General features: G+C 43.0%; 1 protein-coding gene across 2 annotated transcripts in view; it reads left to right on the plus strand.

Annotated features, from left to right (window-relative positions):
- Positions 1–1,311: 1,311 nt before the first annotated feature.
- HECA (HECA ribonucleoprotein granule regulator) overlaps positions 1,312–17,157 on the plus strand; it is a 40,766-nt gene continuing 24,920 nt past the window's right edge. The window contains exon 1 of one of the 2 annotated variants that reach the window (XM_087817655.1): positions 1,312–1,614. In XM_087817655.1, the coding sequence (XP_087673781.1) occupies positions 1,344–1,614 (271 nt within the window). In that variant the 5' untranslated portion in view covers positions 1,312–1,343. The remainder of the gene's footprint in view (positions 1,615–17,157) is intronic. The other variant, XM_087817654.1, reaches the window with a different exon arrangement.

The raw sequence follows: 17,157 nt of genomic DNA on the forward strand, positions 1-17,157 counted from the left end.
CACACTATAGGAGGGGAAAACTGTAAACTGTCGACTAATAGTTTTTCCTCCACAGTTCATAAGAAAAGACTTATTTATACATTCAACAAATATATGCTAGCTGTTCCCTGAGGTGTCCACGAGGGGAAAAATCTCCTACCCTATGGAGCTTTCATTTGAGCGAGGAGATAGAAAATAAGTAAATATATAAAGTGACAAAATAGAGATGGATGAAAGAAATACAAAAGGTGATACTTGTGGTAGCTCTTCTCAGAAGGAGCCTCAGATATATCCTCCAGAAGGAAGTGATGTGTTGGAGCTGGGACCTGGGGCAAGGGAAGGAGCTGATATGCAAAAAGGTAGAAAAAGAGTTACAGAAAAAGACGATGTGCAAGTGTTCCCAGGGGCCCTCTGCCCTCAGGTCTGCCTCTCACCGAAGGTGTCACCTTCTAATCTCAGCCTGCTCACAAAGTGACCACCCATCTTTCAGGACGGCTCAGTCCTCTCCGCAGGGATGTCGGGTTCCCCCCAGGCAGAGCCTGCTTCTGGGCCACAGCCACACTCAGCTACACCCGTGGGCGGTGAGTCCTGTGTGAAAGAACTTGCGCCCTAGCCTGTGCCGGCTTCCCATTCAGGGACCCGGGCTTTGTCAGAAACTCAATCCTGTTTCTCAAAGTATTGCATCCTAGGCTGCTCCTGAATGGCAACGCTTTTCAATGGATTATTAACCCGAAGTCCAAATCCTTTGTCTTCCATGCCTTCTCCGCTCGCCGCCGGTTTCTCCCGACCCTAGTGTGCTAAGCCTCCGTTACACGAAGGTCAGGAGGCCACCGAATAACTTCAGATGCCATCGGATTGACCGGCGAGGCCGTTTCAGGGCCGGCGGTTCCCAGACTCGCGCGAGCTCAGGGGGCCAGGGGCGAGGGCGCCGGGATGACGTCACTTGAAGGAGGCCGACTCAGCGCGGGGCGTGACGTCACGCGGGAGGGTCAGTCCGCCGTGAGGTCACCTGGTGGGCGAGGCCAGGCCGAGTCCCCAGTGTCGTCACGGGCGGGGCGGGGCCAGAGCGTGTCAGCGCAGCCGAATCAAAACAAGACGGAGACCCGCCTTTTCCCTCCCGCTCCGGAGCGTCTCGCTCGCGCCCCGAGCCCGCGGCGCCCGCGCGGCTGCGAGCCTCGGGTGGCCGCGCGCCGGCTCCTGGAGGCCGGGCAGGGCGCGGCGGCCGGGATGGCGCGGCGCGGGCCGCGCGGTTAGACGGGCGCCGGAGGAGCCGCCGGCCCGCGCCCTCCGCTCTCTCGGTCCGGGGGCCGGCCGCGCCGCGGGGAGCCGCCTACGCTGACGCCGGGCACCTGGACGCTCCCGAGATGCCCAACCCCAAAAACAGTAAAGGCGGCCGCAAAAACAAACGCGCCAACAGCAGCGGGGACGAGCAGGAAAATGGAGCCGGGGCCCTGGCAGCGGCGGGCGCGGCGGGCGCGGCGGCCGGGGGGGCCCTGGCGGCGGCGGCGGGCTGCGGAGCGGCGGCGGCGGGCGCGCCGGGCACCGGGGGCGCGGCGGGCACCGGAGGCGCGGGGCCGGGCGCCGCCAACGCCGCCGCCGCCGCGGGAGCTGCAGCCGCGGGCGACTCGAAGAACGGTAAGCCCGGGCTGACGGGGCGGGCGCCGACTTCCTCCCCGACGGGGACGGCGCGGCGGCGGGGCCCTGGGCGGTGCGGGCGATGCGTGGACAATGCGAGAGCCAGGAAGTGCTCACCCCGCCCCTCCGCCGCGCCGCGGCTGCCCCTTCGCGGTCCCCACGTCTGACGGCGACCACTGACCTGCGGCCCCGGCCCGGCGTCCGCCCCGCGCCCCGGCCGCGCGCCCCGGGCAGCCTGCGCCTCGGACGACGGGGAGCGACCGGCCGCCCGTCCGCGGCGGCGCCGCCCGCGGGCCCGGCTCGAGGTGCCCGCGCTGGCCCGGCCGAGTGTGCGCCCGCCCGGGGGGAGGGGGAGGGAAGGAAGGAAGGAAGGAAGGGAGAGCTGCCCAAGTTGAGAAGAATGATCCGATTGAAAACTTAGGCACCGGCTCATTCTTCCCTGCGCTCCCCCCAGAGTGAAGAGCCTTAAATGCCAGCAAATCCCGGCTGGCGTGTCGGTTGCCACAGGTGAAGAGGCCCCAGCGACATTTGTACTGTAGGGCGTGTGTGCGCGCGTGCGTGTGTGTGCACGCGTGTGTGTGTGTGTGTGCGCGTGTGTGCGGGTGGGGGTGGGGGTGCCCTTTAATTCTGTTGCTCGCTTGAGGAAGGAAGAGAATCTGAACTTGACTTCCGTTCTCAGCCCGGAGTTAGAAAAAACCATCCTCTGTTTAATTCCGCCTCGCGTGTAGAAGGAAGCCTGGCAGTCTCCGGTGGCGCCCGGAGGCCCCCTTGAGGAGCGCAGGGCAGGTCGCGCCCGTGCGCCGGCATCGCCGATGTCACCTCAGAGCCGAGGCATCCGCCGGAGGGCCAGGCGCTTGACTGACGTGGACAGTTCCTCTGAATTCCTCGGGTCCGCCGGTTCCTCAGGGAAGGGAATGTCGGTGGTTCGTGGTGGGCGGAGGTGAAGATCTTTATTCCTGGCTGTGAGCTGTGGCGTTGGGCCTTTGAGTCCACTCGGCCTGTCAGGCGGTCGCTTTCTCCCGCAGGGCGCCGCGCTCGGAGAAGCCCCCAGGGCGACAGCGGCAGGCCCGGTGCGGGACGGGGGTTTCCCAGGGGCACTGCCCCTGCGGGTGTTCGTCCCGCAGCGCTCGGCCAGACTGTCTTCTCCCTGTCCTTTGTTTTCCTAGCTCTAAACTTCATTTTGGTTCTGCTGTGACAGAGGGGGAGGAAGACACGACTCCTGGCTCCGCCAGTTAGAACTTTGCCATCTTGGGAAGGTCAGTCTTTCTGAGCCTCAAATTGAAAAAAAGAAATATCCTGAGTATATTGCCTCCTCCCTCCCTCATAGGCTTATTGTGAGGCCTTTCTCCACCCAGGCCCTGGTGCTTGTCGTTTTACAGGCTTGTTAAATGTGTAAGAGCTTTAGCGAAGTTCCTCAAGAAGAGTGGTGAACGTGATAGCAGTCGTTCATTCGTTCAGAAAATATTCGGCACTTGCAGCGTCACAAGGACCATGTGAAGTATGAAGGGGCGCGGCGGTGATGGAGAGGGCATCCTGGTCCTCCTGCAGCTTGCAGGCCTGCTCTGCGGGTGGTTGTGGCTTGCCTGCTGCTTTTGTCCCTAAGGAAGCTACACATTGGCTGTCTCCTCCCCTCCTTAGTGCAAAAGAGGAGACCCCTCGGTGGTGTGAGGAAATCTGTTTCTCAGGCTGGTGGTGTCGCCTCATTTGGTAACGTTAATTTAGTTACTGAGTCCCTGTTACTCTCCTCTGAAATGCTAGACTCAGGTATATTTAGCAGTTCTGAAGTTACCTATTTCTGGTTTGGAGCTTGTTTTATTCCTTGAGTAGGGGGAAAAGGGAAGAAATGGGCCAAACGTCGCCGTCATCAGGGTTAGAGAAGCTACAGCCTTGACGTGTATTAGAGCAGTGAGCTGAAGTTCATGGTTGCCGAATTCTTGGTGAAGTCTCAATGAGGCTGGCATGGTGTGAATTCCCAGCGAATGGTCCACCTTCATTCGAAGAACTCTGACTGCAGTTGGTAACTGCACTCGGATGCTGAGACCTCCTGTGTGCAAAGTAAGGAAATGGCAGGTGCTTTTCTTTTTGCCACTTCAAGCTGTGCGTTAGGATGAAGGGATGGGAGAAGTGGCGTTGGTGAATTTTTAAAGGAAGGGGCAATAGGTATGTGCCAACTCTCAGAATCAGCTGATAAGGCTCAATTATTTTGAATTTTCAAATGACTTTAATGGGACTATCATAGAATTTCTAAGTATATTATAATATTTTACTTAACTGTGATAATAGATTCAAACAGTTCTGCCAAGGATGTTGTAAATCTGCATGCCGTGAAACTTTAGAAGGTTTGTTCTCACTCTTGGAGTCTGCAGATCACAAGCATACAAACTTAATGACTTCACTTGAAGTTAATAGTATTTATTTGTAGTTGTTTGGAGTTTATAGAATGGTTTCATGTCTTGTAAATTCTTGGGCAGTGTGGCCATCGCGCCAGGGTACTATTAGTTCTTAGTTTTTCCGTGTTTGTCAGTAGGTTTCAATAACTGCTTGTTCTGTGAAAGCAGAGTACTACCCAGCGATAGCTTGGGGAAGCTTGGTCTGGTTGTAGTTGAAGAAGCTGAACCAGTTGTAGTTGTCCATCTTGGGTAAGTTGAATATTAATAGTAAGGACTTTGTACCCCAATAAGAAATTTATTAGTACATTTTTATTTATTTATTTTAATCCTTACCCAAGGATATGTTTTCATTGATTTCAGAAAGAGGAAGGGTGGAGGAGAGAGAGAGAGAGAGGGAAACATCAGTGTGAGAGAGAAACATCAATCAGCTGCCTCCCATATGCACCCCTACTGGGCACTGAACCTACAATCTGGGTATGTGCCCTGACTGGGAATAGACCCCACAACTCTTCAGTGTACTGGACAACGTTCCAACCAGCTGAGCCACACTGCCAGAGCTATTAGTACGTTTTTAGATACTGTTTATGTATGTTTATGAAGCTTTTTGCAGGGGTTGGAGTAAAAGATGTGGACACACTATCCTCCTCCTACATAGTAAACATCTGTCTGCACATATTGTAGCATTTTGATTGTAGGTGGACAAGATTTGCCAATCATTATTTTTAGGATCTAGTAAGCATGCAGTTGATTATAGTCATGTAGTTTTCATTCTGGTATTCTGGTTCCATTAGACTTCCTTTTTTTCCCCTTTGCTTTGGGCTAAAAATATATGAACCCTTGATCATAATATCCAGTTTTCAGTGGGCCTGGATCCCAGGTCCTTTTATAAATTCCTGTTTTCTGGATGACCATGATTCACCACTCCACTCATTCCTGACTGCTACTGTAACCCCTGGGCTGCTGAGTCTGCTTTAACTCATTCAACAGCTCTTTTTAGGAGATGGAGAGTTTACATAGTGATTGGCTTTGCATTGGGTAGACCTAGATTCACATCCTGGTTCCTCAAATTACTTACCATATGATCTAGAGCAAGTCATTTGACTTCTTTGAGCCTCAGTTTCTGCATATTTAAATTGGGGCTATAGTACTTACCTATACGTTTATAGTAAAATATCTATCTCTACTTACTTATAAGTGTAATATATATTACATACTTATATATACATATATGTAAGTATGTGTATATATAAACAGTGTCTGAGTTATAAAATGAGCTTACTGTTAGCTGTTTGTCTTAGGTCCTGAAAATAGTCTCTGAGTTGGAGATTTACCTGCAGGAGTCAATAATTATTTTCTAATTATTTACTGGGGGTGCTCTTGGCATCATTACTAGTGGAGTGAGGGAAGCAGGTTTGGGCAGGGGGAGGAGTTGAACTGTGGTGCAGTTATAATGGAGCTCTGGAGTTGGGATAGCCCTGCAGGGTTATTTAACCTGGAGGCATGGGGGCAGGGCCTTTAAACCTTCTTTCCCCTACTGACTGGTTCTTTGGACCTGGGCTGCCTTTGGGAAGAAGGTATGACCTGGAGAGTTCTCTTAGCTGGAGAGCCTCTCTGGAGAGGGACTGAACTGAGAGCCTTTGGTTCCCAGTGAAGGAGAGCCTCTCTTACGCCCCTAACATTAAGGATTTCTTCACTTAGACCACTAGTGCCATTCACCTAAAACACAGGTGTGGGATAGTTCTCACTAACTGCTAAATAGGCTTCATGGGCCAGGCTGGGAGTTACCCACCATCATAATATTGTTTTGATGGGAATATGTGTCCTGAATTCCATACATCTGTTTACAAATAGATTTTTGGAGCACCACCTGTTCCCTATAAACACGATTTGTATTTTTGGCATACTGAGGCCTATATCAATTGGAAGGAAAATGAAAATGAAGAGTGTTTGCCTGCTGTTTATTTTCTAATCAAGAAATATTTATTGAGAGTCTAAGGTATGGAGAGCACCATTATGGCCTTGGAAGAAATTTTCTTGCCTTATCTAGAAATTACTTTAGTCAGATCTTTAAAAATATCTGCTACTTTTGGATCTTATCTTCGAAATCTACTTTTGTAATGGGCATTGGTAAAAAATATTGCCTCATCCATCAAAGATTCATCTTGTGCACTTTGTATATTATAGTAAGAACTTTTCTGTGCTTTGCTAATGGTGTTTTATGCAGCCCTTACTCTCTCTCTTTACTTGTTGAAGAACCTGAGCTTAAATTCTAGAAGGTAAACCTTCAATGTTAGCTTTCCTTCAAGTCCAAGAATATATATCATTCTGTAAAAAACTGAAAACAGGAGGTAAAACTGGGAACTCTCTGTAGCTTAATCTTCCTATGAACAATTTAAACAACTTGAAGGTAGCGAAAGGAAAACTTTAGGGAAAGAAAAACTGTCCTGATTGATTTTGATCACCAGCTCTTTGGTATTTTTAAGGGATTGATTTAATTAAAGATATTGTGTCATTTCATTATTTTACCAATCATAAATTGGGCATTATGGAAGAAAATTTAAAAAATAAAGAGGATAGGCAAAGTTCTTTTTGACTTTCTAGTCAAACACATAATCCTACCAGTTAGATCACTATTGTTAACATTTTGATATCTGTTCTTGTAGCCTTTAAATTTTTTTCTTACAGTTTTCGAAAAAAGAGAGTCATATATTTTATAACCTGCTTTTTACACATGCAGTATTTTGTGGGCATTTTAGCAGAGCAGTAAATTTACAGGTGCATCACCAGTTTTAATGAGTGCATAATATGCCATGATATTTCTTGGATAATTTGATCATTCTGCTGTTATTTGATCTTATTTATCAAATGTTCTTATTCATACATGTCTGGGCATTATCCAGTTACTTCCTTAGGACAAATTCTTACCTGTGGACTTGCTATGTCAAAGGATATGCATATTATTATGACTTTTAATACATGTTGACAGATGGCCTATAGAAAGTTTGACCGTGCTGTGGTCAGAGTGCCCTTTCCTTATGGCCTTGCTAGTCTCTGGCTCTTACTGTTTTAAAGGCATGTTGGAGAATTGCTAGAACACCAAAATATCTCAGCAATAGGAGGACTTCATTGGGACCGACAGCATGGAGCAGATTCCGCCACACTTATGAGGACTTTCCAAGGCTGCATTTATTTCTGCTGGGACTTCTCTGCTCTTCAGTGATTTGGTGGTTAATGGATTCAACAAAATATCTAATAATAGTGAATATTTTAGCAGCTGGTAATAGTGAAGATAAAAGCATAGGCTTTTGAAATCCTGTCTGTACTATTATTCTAATCTTCAGAAGTAAGGCCTAGTATTTTTAAAGTTTTAGTCAAAAAGCATGTGGCTTGGACTGACCTGTGTATATACCTTACTTACAAGTGCCACAACTTACTAGCAAAGTAACTTTGGGGCAGGTTATTTAACCCTTTTTGGTCCCCATTTTCTAAATGCAGTCCTTTGGAGTGTTTCTGAAGGTTAAGAAAAATATATGGCCTGACAGGTATGGTCACTAATAGCTTTATAAGTTTTGTGATTTTTTTCAACCTTATTCAGGAACAAAAGTTGTTAAACTATTATGCTGTTGAGAACAGACACTGAGAGACAGTAAGGTGGTGGTGAAGGGTCTGTGAATATTATTATAGAAAAAGACTGGTATATACAAGTTTTTATTCAAGTACTGATTTAACTGTAAATGATCTTCTGTTCTTTCCTCATCTCTGTCTGATCATAGTTTACCTGGAAATATCAGGTGGTTTAGTTAAAAGAGAAAAGAAAAAGTAAAAAGCAAAGTGTGAAAATTGTTACATCTTCATTACTTCATTCATTCACGTAACCATCTCATATATATTGAGTGTCTGCTTCTTGTCAGGCACTATGTTAGGCTCTGGGATTATCAGGGCAAAAGAATTGGGCCCAGGGGTTTTTTGGTCTAGTTGGGAGCCTCTATATAAACAAGTGCAGGTAGGTAATTATGTGTACTACAAAAGGGCAGCTATGAAGTAGAGTGCAGGATCTTCTGAGGTGGTAAAATACTGGATTAAGTATGGGGATTGGATTAAGTATGAACATATAGAGAAGTGAAATGTGCATGTGGAGTTGAAAAGTAGCTGAAAGGAGTTAAGGGGCCCAGTGTGTTCTTTAGGGATCAGCCAGGGCTTAAAATTACTGAGAATTACAAATACCCTCTTCTCTCCAGGCAACAATTAGAAAATTCATTCATTAGTTCACTTGTTCATTTGTTTGCTTATTCTGTGCACTCACCCATTTACTAAACGTTTATTATGTGCTTACTGTCTTCTATAACTGGAAGCATAATTTTGAATTGTACTTGTAGGTATCAGAATCTACACTCCCATGGGTTCATGATGCAGCAGGGATAGAGATATGTATGTAAGTGCTGGGAACCATGGTAATGTGCCGTGGGTGCCCAGTGGAAAAAATAATTTGTTTCCTGGAGGAGGGACAGTTGAGCTGAGTCTTGCAGGAAGAGAAGCAGTTAGCTCTGAAAACAGAGGAAGGATGTTTCAGTCAGAGGGAGGTGGGAAAGAGCCTTGAGTTCTGGTAGCTGCCAGGAGTTTGTGGCTGGTTTGAGGTGCAGTCTCGTAGGACACATGGCTAGCAAGGGAGGGAGCTAGGCAGTCAAATCTGGATGTTTTGTAGCCAGTGCAGAGCTATCCCTGAGGGTTTGTCAGCAGGGACAAGGTCAGCTGAACCTGCAAAAGGAAATAAACATAGGTTGTTGACAAGCTTATAAAGTTACTGTGCATTTTAATGGAATGGTTATCTTGGCAGTTTTTCTTTTGATACAGCTAGTCAAGGATCCGCCGTCCAGCCTGCCATGGACCCATGATTGTGATTTTTCAGTAAAGCAGTAGGCAGGCTGCACACACTGCTGTTTCTGCACAGCAGGATGGTACTTCGCAGCTCCCAAGGCTGCTGTGTAGAAAGTCTGTCTTAATTGTGGGCACCAGCATCCCTGTGCTTCTGAGCCATAGGAGGTTAGCTAATTGAGGTTAACTTCAGAGAACCAAATGCCAAGGGAGGGTTTGGGGCCATCTGAGCAGAAAGGCTTTTCTCCGGAGGGAGCGGGACTGTCCCTATGGTTTATTTTCCATACTTTGGTACAAAGTGTATAATCTCTGTGCCAGATTGGACTAATTATCTTGGTTTGTCATTTTGTTTTTATCATCATTAAATCAGTTTTAAAACAATAGACTGTGGTGAGGGGGATGTCGTTTTTTGTACAAAGTGACTGTGTGTTTTAATTCTGTATGTTTCAGAAAGCTTCCAGTTGTCAGTAGTTGGTGAAATAGCAACTTGCTTTATTTAATCAGCGTGATGTTTTACTTGATTGTACTTGAGAGGTTTTTATAAACTGGCAAAAAGTAACACTTCTAATACTTAATAATTATATGTTCTGATTTATCAGAAGTAGAAAGGGAAAACAAATTATTTCTGCTAAATTAGACTTATGAGGATAATACTTGAAAACAATTATAGAAATTGAAGTTAGAAACAAGAAAGATTAAGAGGAAGTTTAAAGAAAAGTGAGTAAAGAGGAAGACTTAAAGAGGAAGTGTTAAATGTTAATATAATTGTTTAGACTGAAATTAGTAAGAGAGTTGGCATGGTTCTCATATACAGTCATAATACAGTGTATTTCATAGATTTAAATTGTCAGACAAGAAAAACTTTTTTCTCTACCCTATTAGGTTCAGTATTTGGGGCCCTACAAATTAAAAGGTAGATTAGAAAGAGAAAAGTTAGATTTCATTCACAGAAAAAATGTTACTCAAACGGGCTAGGGGTTAGATTTTGTGGCTTATATACCATCTTAATAGGAGAATGGCATGGGTGAAGGGGACTTACGGGAAAACAAATGACTTCTTAATAGAAGAGGAGGGGGAGAAAGGGTACCTATAGGAAAACAAATAACTTTTTGGAAAGATAAATGGGCTCGTAGAGAACAGTTTTGTGACAGTGGGTGTTTCAGTGTGGTGTGGAGACTCATCTCTGGTGATAAGAAGTCAGTCTTCCCTGAAGGTGTTGGGAGGTTAAGGGGGGAGAGATTAACCAAAGAATTTATACACATATATGCATAACCCACAGACACAGACAATAGTGTGGTGAAGATGGTGAAGGCCTGGTGTGGGGGGTGGGTGCAGAGTGGAGCAGATCAATGGGGAAAAAGGGGGACATCTATAATACTTTCAACAATAAAGATAAATAAAAAAAAAAAAGAGTCAGTCTTCCCTGGTTGCTCCTAGGGGGAGGGGATTTATGACAATTGAGTTCTTTTGAGAGGTTCTGCTTTTCAGCAGATAGGAGATTTCAGGAACTCAAATGCCTTCAGCTCAAAATAATTTTTAGTCCACAGAGACATTCTGGACCCCTTCAAAATATATTGCAGCTCAAATCACATTACCCCCATAATAGCAATTATAGATAGTCAGATAGCAAAAGACAGTATCATAGTTCAGGATTTTTATTTTTCATTTTATTGGAAATTTATTAGAAATAGGCAGCTTTAAGGCATATGACTTTATAAAGCTGATAAAGGGGATGAATTTAGACAGCAGTTAGCAGGATATCAAATTGCTCATATAAGTAAGGAAGATATTTGCTGAATTTAAAATGTACATTTTCCCCTAAGGGTAAGCCTAAGTTTGTTGATGCTTTAGGTCATGTCCCTCCAAGTTAAAGCATTCAGGAGAATCCTTCGACATTCATGTTGAAACTGAATCACAAACTATTTTAGGTTTCTAAATCAGCACTCCTGAATGTGATGGTTATTTCAGTACAATATTTAGTAGAACTCTGTTATAACACAATTTCTTATTTAAAGTGACACGTTGTTATGCTGACAATACTCAACGTCTGGGTAGAAATGGAAACGGGAATGTACAGAAGCAAGTTCTGGCTATTTTTGATTGGCAGCAGGTGCAGTTTGTAATCTGAGAGACTGAGACTGGGATGGTTGGTGACAGTTGTTAATGAACAGACACAGTGCTGCCAGAAGCTATGGAGACAGCTTGGCATTGAGAATAGGAAGTGTCCTCCAGTGGTGGAGGCAAGAACGTGCACATCTAACATGGGGCAGCTCCAGGAATTCTTCCAATTAGTTTCCAACCCCTCAGATCTCCTTTTATTGGGCAGTAAAGTTCGCCATGTCGTGATATGGTTTGACTCTGTTAGGCCTTCAGTTTTAGAGTGCAGATGATGTTTTGCAGTACGGAAATAAAAGAGGTTAGACTCCTGGGTGGTAGGTGTGTTGGGGCTGCAAAACCTGTAGAATCAAAAGAAAGGAGAAGTGGCCATTACCAGCCATAGGAATGATGATGATACTGCCACTGACCTTTATGAGAGCTTACTAAGACCAGGTGTGACACCCAGCAGTATGCAGTCTGTGTTTGAGGACAGCCTCCTCTTTTGCAGGAAAGGCACACTTGGATCAGGGAGATGGGCCCAACCCGATGCCACAGTTGGATTCTATTTGATGATGGATTCATCTTGACTGACACACACATGTGCATAACGTATGAACAGGTTTTTAAGTAGAGGACTTAAATTCAGCATAAAAACGTGAAAGAATCAATAGAGCCATTTAAATTGCTTTTAAAAGGTCTCATACTTATCATTCTGGCACTTGAACTGAAATTAAATTTGTGAAACAAGAAAACACCAGAACAAGGAAGCACTTTGCCCACACCTCATACACTCAGGTTGATCTGATTGCTTCTCATGATAGGACTTCCTGCTCTTGTAATTGTGGAGATTATGAACATTTGAACTGATCCTTTCTGTTCTGAATGGGTCACATTTCATAACTAAGAACTGATTATCTTCATTGGGCTAAAGTCCTCGAAGAGGGATCACTGATCACAAGGCCTGTGGTTTTCCAGGCTTTGGTGCACATGACCAAACCATTCTCTGGAAAGGGTTTAACCTCTTTATGCCAACACTGGGCCTGCATGGAGTGCTCCTTTCTTCACAATTCTCAGCATAGATTTTGATGACCATTTTCAGATGGGTGAAAAAAAATCCACATCCCATTGTTATTTTTACTTGCATTTGTTGGATTATATGTATACTGCTCATTTGCATTTTTTTCTGTTTGTATCTTTTGTCCATTTTATAGATGGGATATTTGGGTTCTTAATGATTTGCACAAAGTCTTTGTATATTCAGGATACTTTCTGCTGTACATTTTTTTCTGTTTTATGGTTTGTCTTTTTGCTGTTTTAGTTGTTCTTATTGGTTAGAAATGTTACAGTTTTGTACCATCACAGAACGTCCACGGAGAGAGAGAACCTTAAGAGGAAGATAGGGGAGAGAGGCAAGTTGTTTGTGAAGTTGCTTGTAGGAAAAGTGGTTGGATATGGCATAAGGTGTTTGATTGAGTTCATTTGGGTATCAGTGCACAGTAATGCTGTTACTCTTCTGAGGATCTGTTTCCTTTTTGTATTTAATTTTAGAGGCTCTTTTACAGAGTTGGTTGCAACTCCTGTCACCCTCCTTGACCTCCTCCTGACCCTCGGCTTCCCTGACCACTACTGTCCAGTTAACAACCGAGCTTCAGTGCTCAACATCTATCACTTTTTGTACATTTCTAAAATCCCTTGCAGTTTTTATTCTAGCCAGTTCCAAGGACTTTGAAACTTGTACATAAAGGCCCATTATTTTCTTATCACCTCTTCTCAAGAACCAAGCTGCAAAGTGAGACCTCTTATAGGCTAAATTGCCCATAACCTTCTTGTGATAGCAAACTTAAATGCTGAGTCATAAGAAAGTTCTAGTTTTCCCCATTCTGGCACTTGGATTGAAATTACATTGGTATGTTAATAAAATGAGAACATAGCACTCAATTGAAACAAGAGCTTATTTGCACCCCATACATCATGCCGAGTCTGTCAGCCCCTGTGCCTTCTCAGATGTCTGAGATTTGGAAAAGGTTCCCAGATTGCTTGCTTGTTCTAAAGAGTGTGAGATTTGAGATTTGGTTATAGCTTGAGATCTGCCATTTTGCAAGGCTGATGAACCTTTCTGAGTTTAAATGTTCTTATCTTTAGAAAGTAAGGATAACATGATATTGTTTGTGACTAAATCTTTACAAACAAACTGTAGAGCTGTTTGAAAAAGCAAATAGTTGTGTCAAGATTTGGGGTTTTTAGTGTTTTTCTGTTTGGGTTTTTGGTTTTTAGTTTGTCATGTGGTAGTATGGCTGCTTCCCAGCTAGTAATGGAATGCACACTCCGATTAGTTGGAGGAACCCAGACAGATCTTTGCTTTTCCCAATGGAATTTGCCGAGAATGCGTTCCTAAAATCCTTATTCCACTTCCTTGGGGGGACAGCCTTTAGTTTCTCATTACATTCAGATCTGGGAGCTCTTGCTGTGTGGATTTTCCCAGAGACTGTGCAGTGCCTGCCTACTGGTCCAGGACAAGTCCAGCTCCTTGAGTAAGTCGAACTCTTCTGGAGTTTCTGCAAAAGACCTTTCTGACTCCAGAGTGGGAAAGGACTGTGGCAGCTGAAGCCTTGGGGAGGGTTCTTTTACCAGCGTAAGTATAGCTGACTCGAGGATTGTTTTGTTATGATCTGTGAATCATCCTGTCCCCAGGTTTCATTATAACAGCAGATTCCACTGTGATTTTAACCATTTGATTAACAGAAACTTGCTTTTGGCCTGTTGTACTGTACTACACGATTTCTGAGCAGCTGCCTGTATTTGTAATCATGACTCACATAGTTTGTATTTTGATTAATTTCAGGCCTTTCTGCCTCCTGCTCTTTACCTGCCTCTAGGGTCTTACAGAGTGGGAGTTTTAAGTGTTCTTGTAAAAGCATTGAAATGCTTATGTGTGACTTTGATTTGTTTCCTTACTTCCCTTTTAGATTTTACATTTTAAATTAGGTTAAAGAAAAAACAAAAGGAAGAAAGGAAACAAAACAGAAACTGACTTATAGAGGCATACAGCAGATTGCTGGCTACCAGAGGGGAAGGGTGGAGGAGGGAGGGTGAACTGAGTAAAGGGGGTCAATTGTATGGTGACAGATGGAAACTAGACTTGGTAGTGAGCGTGATCTAGTACATGCAGATGTTGATGTATAGTGTTGCACACCTGAAACTTACATAATGTTATAAACCAATGATTACCTCAAAAAAATAAATTAAAAGAATTGTGACTATACCAAACTGTATTATGGAGTTTTTCAAAGGAATTTCTATAGGCATGTGATACTTGGCATGTATAATATGTATCAGTGTATATATGTAAATGTATCAATATGTTTATATTGAATTCATTGTTTTTCTTGGGATTTGGTTGATTAAAAACAATGTGTAAGCTTCATCTTTGAGATACTCAGATTTGAAAATTTTGACTTTGGAATAAATCAGTTTTCCTCATAACTTATTAACATTTTATGAGATATATAACCTAAGGATTACTTGGAAGAATTAAAAAAATATATATCTTTATTGATTTCAGAGAGAGGGAAGGAGAGGGAGAGAGAGAGATAGAAACATCAATGATGAGAGAGTCATTGATCGAGCCCGCAACCCGGGCATGTGCCCTGACCTGGAACCGAACCCCAGTTGCCTGGATCCTAGGTTGACGCTCAACCGCTGAGCCACGCCCGGCTGGGCGGAAGAATTTTTAAAGAATTAATTTGAAATGCTTTTCTCTTGACATTAAGAGTTGGAAATACTATTTAGAATTAATTTGAAATATAATCACATATACATTTGTGTGTATTTGCATATTTTAATAGAATTTTATGTAATATGACAAATTCTCTTACCGCAAAATTTCTAGATTTTTTGGTAATTGTTTTATAAAAGATATATTACTTTTTCCCTCTTATTCATTTCTAATTTAGAAATGAATAGTTCCCAGTCTTTGAGAATGGTCATACTATAAAATTATATCTGTGTTTCATAAGAGTTAGTAATTGAGAAAGGAATGAACATCTAGTTAAAAGGACATCACTGGCTTAATAATGTATCAGTGGGGTCTAAACTTTGAGTTTACTTTGCATTAGGAAATGTTATGATAGTCTCTTGAAAGCAAGTCATATCATACATAACATGCTGTGTTGAGTGTACTTAGGTGGTGCACTGCTGTGCCAGGACATACACATGACTGACTCAAGTCTAGTTTTCATTTTTACTGAGGCATGTATGAGACTTAGACACACCTTCTCCTTTGACAAGTCTTTCCCTGTTGCAACAGATTCTGTAACTTGTTTGCTGGTTGCTGATGCACAGGCCAGCAGTATGGCCCCCAGGCAAAAGCTTTGTCTTTCTGCCTAGATACCAGCCTAGTGATTGCCAGGGTGGGAGGGATTGCTATAAAGCATTTTCCCAGGTTTGTTTTGAAGGGAAGGCAGGGGAGCAGAAGTATATTTTTCAGGGAGTTCAGCAGGGCAGAAAAGGTACATGGAAAACAAAGGTAGGGAAATGAATTGAGCACTTTGTGCTGGGGTTTCATTGATTTAAATACAGGGTCTAGGAAAGGTAGGCTGAGTTTCTGTTTCTCAATGTCAGTGTTTTTTTTGCTGCTCAATTTGATAGTCTTTATACTGATAGAATGCTTTTTCTTTACATTCTTTCCAAGGAAAATTGCTTTATTCTCATTGATTGACAAGAAGACCTTTGCTCGTGACTTTTTTTTTAGTTTAGCAATTCTGTTAGCTAGAGTAGATTTACCTCAAGTAGATTTCCCTGAATGTCTATCTTTGTTTTTAAAGAGTGCAAAGATTGGGGTCTGGAAACCTTTATAGTAGTTGGGCTTAAGCACTTCTTTAACTTGGTTTTCTTTTTACCTAGTTTTTAAGTAATTCTGAGGATTCACATGGGTATTAAACATTTTGAATCAACTTTCGTATAATCAGATCATAGCTTTGGGTGAGAAGAATGGAAAAGGGAAGGCCACTTACTAGCTGAGTGATCTTGGGCAGATCACTAACAGATTACCTGGAAGAGGTTCAGTAAGAGTTTGTAGAATCTGAACCAAGGGATTGCTTTATTTCTGTTTGTGGAACTTTGGTATTTTTAAAGAAACATTTGGGAATAACTGTGAAACTACAATCTTTATCCTGATTTTCAGCCTAAATGAGGCTTATTTTGGGTCCATGTCCTTTTGAATCCCAATATGGCCTCTGTTAGACAAGGAAAATAGGAATTTCTACTCTGTAGTCAGTAATGATATATATATATACACACATATATATGTGTGTGTGTGTGTGTGTGTATATATATATATATATATATATATATACATTTTAAACACATCTTTATTGATTTCAGAGAGAGGAAAGGAGGGGGAGAGAGAGAGATAGAAACATCAATGATGAGAGAGTCATTGATTGGCTGCCTAGCCCGCAACCAGGCATGTGCCCTGACTGGGAATCGAACCCCGATCCCCTGGATCCTAGGTCGACGCTCAACCGCTGAGCCATGCCTGGCCGGGCAGTAATGATATATTTATATCAATACTGATATATCGTTATCAGAATGTTGAGGCCAGAATGGGAATAAAAAATAGGTAAAATAGAAGCTTAAAGCTTTTTGTTTAGTTCAAATTTGAGAATGGGTAGGCTTGTGGGTTTTAACTGAAAGTAAGGAAAGAGTGGGTCTAGGAGAATAAACTAAATATATTGAGCGAATGTTAAAAACCCAAGTTGTTAAATATAGTTGAAGGGCTCACTTTGTTTTTTTTGTTTTGTTTTGGTTCTTTTTTTGAATGTGAAGCTTCCATGTTTATTTGGATAGAGTGGTTTGTCTGAGTAAAAGCCTTGTGTTTAAACCCTACTCTAAGCATAAAAACATGTTTAACTGAATGTAATCACCATGTACTCAACTTACTATGCATTTTGGAGCAGTCTTACACTAAAATAACATAAGGAAAGATAAAGTAAGTCAGAGGTTAAGATAGATATGCTTAAGTGAGCTTACTGTAGCTCCTATGTTAATTGAAACAAGTTGAAAAAAATATTTTTGTTTTAACTTTTCTTTATATATCAGACAGTGTCTTTGAAATTTTTTTAGTAGAAGACGTCTCAAAATATTTGAGAAAATTTATTTTAAAGCCTCTTTAGTTTTCAGTTAA

Source organism: Miniopterus natalensis, chromosome 5 (genome assembly GCF_054644295.1).
Source record: "Miniopterus natalensis isolate mMinNat1 chromosome 5, mMinNat1.hap1, whole genome shotgun sequence".
In the NCBI taxonomy this organism is placed as follows: Eukaryota; Metazoa; Chordata; class Mammalia; order Chiroptera; family Miniopteridae; genus Miniopterus; species Miniopterus natalensis.